Genomic DNA, 9,491 nt, shown 5'->3' with positions numbered 1-9,491 from the left:
GATATAATGCAAATAGCAGAGAGTGTTATCCAGTGGCCTACAGGAGAAGAAATTGAAAGAACTGTTAAAGAATTTAATGAACTGAGAGGGTGTAACAGTTTTCCTGGAGTTTTAGGCTGTATTGATGAAAGTCATATTTCATTTACAGCCCCCAAAAATGAAAAGGTTGCACATTTCAACAGAAAAAATTCACTTCTGTCATTCTACAGGCTGTATGTAATGCAAAATTAAAATTTATTGATGTCTTTGGTGGTTGGCCAGACTCATCAAATAATGCCAGAGTTTTCCAAAGAAGTTTTCCTCTCTTTCTAAAGATGAAATGTAATCCTGAGACGATTTCAGAAAATTATCATTTATTAGGTGATAGTGCAAATCCATTATCCAAAAAATTATTAACTCCTTATCGTGATAATGGACACTTAAACAATATTAAAAAATATTACAATAAAATTATTAGTTCAACTAGAATTGTTATTGAACAAGCATTTGGACAATTATTTGGCAGGTTTAGAAGGCTGAAACATCNACACTTATTGTAATAAATGTATATTGACTATATTTAATATAAAGCTGCTATTTATGTTTATTTGTTCAATTTGAATTGTGTTAATTAAAATAAAATCTCAATATATAATAATTACAGAGTATTCTTACTGTATATTATTATTTAGTATATACTTACCAATTTTTTCTGTTTCAGAAAGTTGTAAAGACTGTACCAGTACATTTGTTTCCGATCTCTCGGACAACTGTTCTATCATATGTAAAAAATTAAACAGAGGAATTTCATTAAAATTTATAAAAACAATAATTATCTATTTGGTTAAATACAACATTCAATTTTAATATAAAATACGTACAGTACCTGTCAGTCAACGTATCCGTCGAGTGCCGAGTGCGTTAAGTCGGCGCTACTTCGACGTTGAAAAAAGGGAAAGAATTTTAACGAACGTCGAGATCGGCATCAAAAATCGGAACGCCCTGTTTCACTAAGACACAACTTTATACCTTCCCTTGCGCATCTTAAAAAAGCCAAATACTTCAGTCCAGATGCAGAGGCGACCCAGTGCCTTACAGCAGTGTTTCCCGACCTTTTTATCGCAGTGGATCGGTCAATGTTTGATGTTTTACCACGGCCCACTGAGGGGGAGACGTTGATTGTTTATATTTTAGATCAGGGCTTCTTAAACTTTTTTATTCACGACCCCATTTATGATTGTGATTTTTTTCGCAACCCAAAAAAAAATATAAAATAAAGATATATACAAATTTGCAAAAACAATAATGGTGTACTACCACAGTTCACTCTTGTGTTACAATGGAACAGAGACAACACTACACTAGTTCACACTACAATCAGTGTTGCTGAATCATTGTCTCGCTGCAACAGAAGTGACACAAAGTGCAACTCACAAAATCTATGACACAAAGCACACCATTTTCAAATTCTCACAAATTATTTTCAAAATTTTGCTTTAAAATCTCGCTACCCCAAGATTTCGCTAAGCGACCCCATTTGGGGTCGCGACCCACAGTTTAAGAAATCCTTTTCTAGATTGATTTAATTTAATAATTTTAATTTAACTGTATTTAAACATGCCTTCAAAATAAAAAACAGTTAAATCTCATTATATTCATTTTTTGGTGTAACATTTTAACTCACTAGAATGCTAAATCAGTGAGAACCCCGAACCAGCTTGTTTCTTTGCAACAACATGGTTCCATCTGGGGGTAATAAGAGACGACGACACCCAAAGTGTATTTCTTATATGCAGTTTATTCCATCGTTCCGTCATCCGTTAAAAGTCACACAAACCCGAGAGAAATACACCATAGTAAATAAAATGGAAATACCAGTGATTTAACATTCATCGGGTGGCCCGGTACCATTTGATCCACGGACCGGTACCGGTCCGCAGCCCAGGGGTCGGGGACCACTACCTTACGGGATACAGGAACTTCGCATCACACCCACACCGTTTCGGTAAGCGGATCGATAGCACCCGCGATTGCGACGGACAGAGCGAAGACAAGTGTGATCTCTTTGTCAACCAAATTTACAGCACTGTTTGTGTAAATACGAGACTTACTCGTTAGCCATATCAATAACTAATATTCACGTTTTGTTCTATATCTGACTTTATGTAATAATACTCCACTCCTTTATCGAGCGTCAGTATTTGTATAAATTATATATATAAAGCGGTCAGAAATTGCGTACTTTGTAATCATTAAAACATCGCGTCCGTACCCCCTCCACCGTACACACTCGCAAACTCGTCACGTTCGTTTTTATACCATTTACCAAACATATTTTGTCTGGTCACCGTAATTTTACTCGAACAATTACGAGGCAGACGCTCAACGATCCGACACTTCCCTTCAATCTTTCCCTCCCCGCCAACATTCCCTCTAAGCTGTGCGGCCGCGCACTGCTCAAATTGTTGCCGCGCACGAGAATTTATGTGCCGCGCAGGCGAGCATTCACACCAATTTGAATTGTTGTTTACTTATTTCTCACTCTGTCTGCAACACGATTATTGCCGCGTATATTTCGATTAAATACATTAAATCAGTGACAAAATATTTTGTACAAAAGTATGTTTTAAAATGAATTTTAATCTCTACTTTATAATAAATTATTTTAATTTTTTATAGGAAAAAATAAGATTTTATATATATATATATATATAGTCTGTGCACATACATACAGACAACCTCCTACTCTTTTAATTAATGTAACGTAATGTCCCGTTTGACTTTTCTGCTCCCAAAGGTACGCTCTACCGCTCCGACAAGGTCTCAAACGTCTCATTCGGAGCCCGAATTGCGCCGTCTAGGGTCTCTAAGGGCAGCTTTTTATTCGTTTCAAACGTACAGCGCGTTTTTTTGGCACTGTTTTTCTCAGACGGCTTCGGAAGAAACGAAAATGGAAGATCGTATCTTCTGTCGTTCGTTCCCGAAGTTTCTCGGAATTAAACGTTGCAAAATATTTAGCCTCTTATTTTGGATCGGTAGGGCCAATTCCGACATTTAGTAAACAGACAATATCGCTTCGTTCGTTAGTAATCGCGAGCGTACCGAAACTTCGTTAACGGGTGACACCGAGCGTGTATTTTCATAGTTTCGACTAGAAATCCCGTCGTTTAAATTACCCGCATTTGCCGGTCGTTGGTTTAAACGGCCGACAATGGAAAGGAAAAGCCAAATAAACCTGGTGCAGTAGAAACGGAGAGAAAACCGCCGAGCAAATCCACCGACGACGAAACGAGAAACCGACATGACCGCCGATGGGAACCGGAAACGGACGGAAGCGGGAATTCCCACAAACGTCTAGCGACCGGGCGCGTTCCAACTTACTCTGATAGAGGCTCCCTCTGTCGGCTATTTTTGGAGGTAATAAACTCGCGTATAGTTACAGTGACCATACGTCCTTTATTTAAGAGGACAGTCCTTTATTTCACTGCTCTGTCCTTTAACTTTATTTATTTTCTAAAATAGGCATTTTGTCCTTTATTTTGTAAAGTTGACACAAAGTTTAAAAAATTTTTTTTAATAATATATTGAACAAGTTAGTCACGACCANTAAATAAATTATGTAAACACCACAGTGGAACTAATACATCCTATAAAAATCACTTCTATGAAAGCTAAAATTAATTTAGATTAAACAACACCTTAGTGTTGCTGGGAATATTTAAGGCATTGTTCAATCTAATATACCCTATGCATAAATACTCAAGCAATGCTGGAAAGATCTCTTTTGTATCTGGATAAATATTAAAGTGAACCTTATATAAAAACACAAGATGCTGTGGTCTGTTCAACTGATTATTGACAGATTACTTCAGATAAAACCTCAACCAGAACAAGCACCATAACAAAAACTGTAGTGCCCCACAATCTTTTTGAAAAACCAACTTTTATCTGTTGTAGAACCACGAGCAAATATAATCATCATCAAACGAATACACTATCAGATGACGGCTAAATGAAAAGGGCTTATCGCATCAGGACAAGATGGAACCAGACTCAATTATTCAAATATAACTGTTATTAATATGGGAATGCATTCTAAGTACAGACACCTCATCAGCCTACTTAAAGGTTAGACACATGGCAGTTAACACAATAAATGAAGTGCACCATGCCATAATATTGTAAATGCCAAAAAAGAAACTTTTCAGGAGAGGTAAAACACATTTTTTCTAATGAATGAATTCATTTCAATTTTTCAATAAAATGGTAAAAAAAACTCACTGTGTTACAAATCTCTGGAATATCAAAATGATGTAAATATAAGCTGCAACTTGCGCTCTGGCACTTTAAATGTTATATTTTCACATAAATTCATCTTCAAAATACAGCCACTTACACTGCCAATATCGCCACAATATTCTTTTGTGGCAGAAAACATTGCATTTAGAATTCAATTCTTCGATAAAATGTATTTAGAAAAAAATGGCATTTACAACGTTATGGCATTGGACACTTCAAATATCTAAAATATTGTTACAAAACAGTTTACACTCCGATATCATAAATAACACAGTGCACCATGTATACAATTACATAAAATACTAAATTAAAACTAATTAAAATTGTACAATACAATAATAAAAACGAGTGATAGTTGTAGTTAGCCTTGAACCGACAAATTAAACCGTCTCCGTAAAACATAATATTGGTTCTATCAATAATAAATTATTAGTTACATTTATGACTTATTATTTTTTTTTAATTTAAAAAATTTGGGTCTTACTTCACTCAATTTAACCTTACTTTCCCTCAGTTGTATATAACAGAAGAAAAGTATGGCAATTGGACAAAGTGACCTCCCAAAGAATTTTACATTTTTGGACTTGTGATCTTGAAATGTTGAAAAATGCAAAAAAAATTTGGGGGTATTTTCTGTATGGATGTTTGTTTGTGTGGGGTTTTATTTTATTTTATTCACTCTCTTTGAAGCTTAATAACTCTCATGCATTTTGTTCAAAATTTCTGAAATTTTACAGAAAGGTTTGTTTATTAGGGGGATTAATACTATTAAATTTTGGTAATTGAAGGTAGAGGAGGTGGAAAGATAAAGGGAGTCATCAGTATCTCCTATAGGATGGGACTTAGTGATGATTTTACCCATTACTAGCATTCACAATTTTTTTTTATAAAACCCATCCCTACCCTTAAATTAAGCTTTTTTGCCATTTTAGAGCAGTTAAAAATACAAGTATTTTTTAAGTAAATTTAAGTTTTTTTTAAATAAAAAGATTGTAACTAGGTCTCAAAAATAAGTAGCCAGGTAGGCTGATATGAGGCATTACCTTAGCATGCAACAACACGTGACTGCACATCGCAAACAGCACAAAGGATAGACTGGCCGGCTTTTAGTGGGAGGTTCAGACCTCCGACCAAACGCCAATCAGTCCGTCATTGAAGTTCAGATATTTTTCCACAATTTCTAAATCTTCAAACTCTGAAGGAGGAATTGAAAAACAGTCTATTTGCTTCTGACACTAAGGTGCACAAGGTCATTTGGGTTTTCTGTCACCAAAGGCCACAGTATTTCTTTGTGGACAGCATCCACCAACTTGTCAGATGGTTAGATAATTAGACAAACACCTCAATGCCCAACAGGTATTCATAAAGACAATTCGTTTGTGATGTAGAAATTTTATCTGAGAGGATTTGTTTCAAACACACCATTTGAAATGATATCCAATATTTCAGTTACTCTCAGTAATCAGTTATAAGCATGCAGCTAGCAATTTTTGTTTTTACTCATCCACAACAGACAAAAACAATTTAAAATACAGTATATCACTCAATTTAATTCAAGTCATTAATAAACATATTATCAAAGAGAGGCACAAAGTGATCAATTCAAAAAAATGTTACAATTTTCATGATGACTCAGGAAAAATGTTTTGTCTGTGAAAAATAGTCATCAAAAATCATAAACAAACCAAGAACCTTTACAGAACTCAAAAACAATAATGACAGTATGGCACGCTTAAAACAAACTCAACATACAATTTTCAGTGAAAATCTTGGCTTGTGTTTCAAAAAAGTATACACCATTAAACACCATTTAAAAGGAAACTGAAACGAATAAAGCTCATCCAATGATCATGTCAGAAACTGGGTGTTTCGTCAAAATTCCTACAGACGGGCACATATCACTGCTTCTAAATTTTGCCATTCACAGTTTTATAACAAGTTTGTAACATTTCATGCAATACAGTTGGCCAATCGAATCATATTAAAGTTTTCTGTTCTGAAACCGGGGATTACCAAAACACTCTATTAGTATTTAACACAGGACGACTTACCTCAGAAAGAATTCCTCCTCCACAGCCCACATCCAAAATTTCCAATCCTTGCAGAGGCAGAGGTCCTTCGGCGGCCTGGGGCGAAACAGCTCCAGTTCTCACCAGACCATCCCGTACCAGAGACACCCGCAAGGGATTGAGGGCGTGCAGACCCTTCATTGCACCATTCTTATCCCACCAGCCAGAAGCCAGGATTCTAAACTTCTCCACTTCCTCCGCATCCACCGTTCCCGCGTTGGCACTCCTTTATCATTGGCAGTAAAAAAAAACTAAGAATTAGTTTTAAAAACAATTGTAGCTTAAAAATTATTGGAAAGAGAATAACGAATGCAGCGAGTTCGGTTAATCGAAATAAAGATAAATGAGAAAGCCCAGCATGGCATTTGGCCAGATAACAATTAGGACAACCAATTTTGTTCCGGGAAATCCAAAATAAACATAACATTAACACCCAGCCTTTATGACCACAAATAACAAAAGACCACAACAACAACACAACATCAGAAACCAAATTTTTTTTGGATAATGAGATGATGCACGATAGTGAAAAGTTGGTATCTGAGCAAGCAAAATTATTTTGTTATTTCAAATTAACATAGCACATCAATATATAATAAAATGCCAACAAATAAGATTTTGAAGAACAAACACTTCATTTTTATCGTCACCAACCAAAATGGCTTATACAAATACTATTCAATAATCATTCATAATGTTCAAAGAAAGGTTCCCAAGGCAACAGGTTCGTTTGTGATGTAGAAATTTTAGGACGATTATCCGGCAGTCGTTGGCAAGACAATTACAAAAGCAGGATGATGACATACTGAATTGCAATAATACTACTCCATACAAAAATCAAGAATACTTCTTACTAAAAAAATTCTAGATCACTAACCCTTAATACTACTTACACTAAGAAAGAAAGATCAAAGATGGGGACAAGTAGTAGTAAAGACAATGGACAAGACAGAACAAAAGTACCCGGGTCGTACGAACGTCTTTCCCTCACGGCAAGGGGCCAGAAACTTCTCACGGACAACACACGCTTCCGTCTTCTTTTCCTCGGTTCCAGGAAGGCATTTTTTGTATCTGAACCATCGGTCACCGATCCGAAACTCACATCCTGCCAAGTCAAACGCAGATTCCCGCGCACCCGACTCCAGCCACGGAATCGGGTTCAAGCAGAAACCCCAACAGACTCCAGCCAGGGTGTCTGCTCAAAGTTGTGCCGTCATGTCTCTCTCCTTTCACTGTCCGCTCTCTTTTCGAGCATTGGTCCAAAAACTGCCCTTCCTCCACCTTGTACTCGTTACACCAGACATTCCAGGAAGCGGTCTTTGCCTCCAAGAAGGAAATCCCCAAGAAAATTGAAAAGTTTTCAAAGGTGGAAAACACAAAGAACAGGGAAAAACATAGTATCAAAAAGACAAAAATAGACAATAAGACATACAGTAACACGTCGATCTAACGAAGTAAGATAGCAAATGCAAATGACACCATCAAGACTCTAAGGGTTATGTACGGTTCAGGCTCCGAACAAGGGGTTTTTCAATGCCCAGAATCATACAGCCTCTCGTACGAGCAGAAAAGTCAAACCATACCCATACATGCAATACTTCAAGAGATATTTGCCTCCAAAGGTCAGTTTTTAACACATTTTGCCAGCCTCAACCGATACTCCGCACGTAGTCATGTACTTTGGTGCCGGCTATTGCTCGCACCTCACCATCCAGGTGGGTGCAAGCCTACACACTCCCTAAAACCATATAACATCAAGTACTCCACAAACAGTCAAGCGGGCTATTCGAAGCCAGCACAGTTGCACAAGCTAAATAATTAAACGCGAGTCTTAGTAGAGGGACGCAACTGGCAATCTCATGCGACCCGATTTTGGGGGGTTGTATCTCACAAAGGGTGGCTAGTAGAAGGGTGGTTCCTTTAGGGACATTCCAATTTTCAACACAAGTGTTGAGTGTTGAAGTCAACAATTTGACATCAACAACAACATTCCAACTTCATACGAAGTGCTTAGTTCCCATAATTCCTTTCTCAGCAAGATGGTGGACAAGTGTATAATTTCTTCTGCTGTTACAGCATTTTGCAATATTTTTAGTGACAATGCAATGATTTTGTACAAAAGGAAAAGAAATCATGAAGATGACGATGAAAAACTGTTTCTACATGTAAATGTAGCAGCTATGGAAGAAAACATAAAGAGAAAGAAGGCCAAAATAATAGGATATGTAGAAGAGATAGTTCCTTTATAATCTATGGAAGATTTTAAATCTCACTTCTGTTTGAGGCATTCAACAGTTGAGGTGTGTAAAAGTGTTTAAATTATAATTATCTGTTTAGTTTGTCAAATATTTTACTGTAATTATTTTCACAAAGAATAGAAGCGTTTAATTTTAAAAAATTTATCTGTTTTGAAACTTTAAAATATATATATAACTTTACCTAAAATATTTTGTTTATGTGGCAAATGAAACGATATTTAACCAACAATTACCATTTTAAGAAATTTTATTTTTATTTCAGCATTTGATGCAGATGATTATTTTGGAGCCTACTAAAAGAAAACCAGCAATAAAAAGAGAAAGTTCCATATTATTGTCATTATGGTTGATTGACAACCAAGAATCTTTTTGAGGTGTTGCTGACAGATTTGGCATTGAATGGGGCCATGCCCACAGAGAACTTGTTGCATTCTGTAAGGATATAATGCAAATAGCAGAGAGTGTTATCCAGTGGCCTACAGGAGAAGAAATTGAAAGAACTGTTAAAGAATTTAATGAACTGAGAGGGTGTAACAGTTTTCCTGGAGTTTTAGGCTGTATTGATGAAAGTCATATTTCATTTACAGCCCCCAAAAATGAAAAGGTTGCACATTTCAACAGAAAAAATTCACTTCTGTCATTCTACAGGCTGTATGTAATGCAAAATTAAAATTTATTGATGTCTTTGGTGGTTGGCCAGACTCATCAAATAATGCCAGAGTTTTCCAAAGAAGTTTTCCTCTCTTTCTAAAGATGAAATGTAATCCTGAGATGATTTCAGAAAATTATCATTTATTAGGTGATAGTGCAAATCCATTATCCAAAAAATTATTAACTCCTTATCGTGATAATGGACACTTAAACAATATTAAAAAATATTACAATA

At 36.0% G+C, this 9,491-nt stretch overlaps 1 protein-coding gene across 1 annotated transcript; it reads right to left on the bottom strand.

Annotated features, from left to right (window-relative positions):
* Positions 1–4,940: 4,940 nt before the first annotated feature.
* On the bottom strand, positions 4,941–7,546 carry LOC111615667 (the record flags this gene model as incomplete). Its single annotated transcript, XM_023357098.1, has 2 exons — positions 4,941–6,573; positions 7,311–7,546. Coding segments are annotated over 2 exons (522 nt in total), but the record flags the coding sequence as incomplete, so codon positions are not given.
* Positions 7,547–9,491: the final 1,945 nt, after the last annotated feature.

The sequence above is a fragment of the Centruroides sculpturatus genome, unplaced genomic scaffold (assembly GCF_000671375.1).
Source record: "Centruroides sculpturatus isolate CEXI.00-Female unplaced genomic scaffold, Cexi_2.0 scaffold2620, whole genome shotgun sequence".
Lineage (NCBI taxonomy): Eukaryota > Metazoa > Arthropoda > Arachnida > Scorpiones > Buthidae > Centruroides > Centruroides sculpturatus.
Note: the sequence above shows the minus strand (reverse complement) of the source record. Positions and strands in the feature narration are given on the sequence as shown.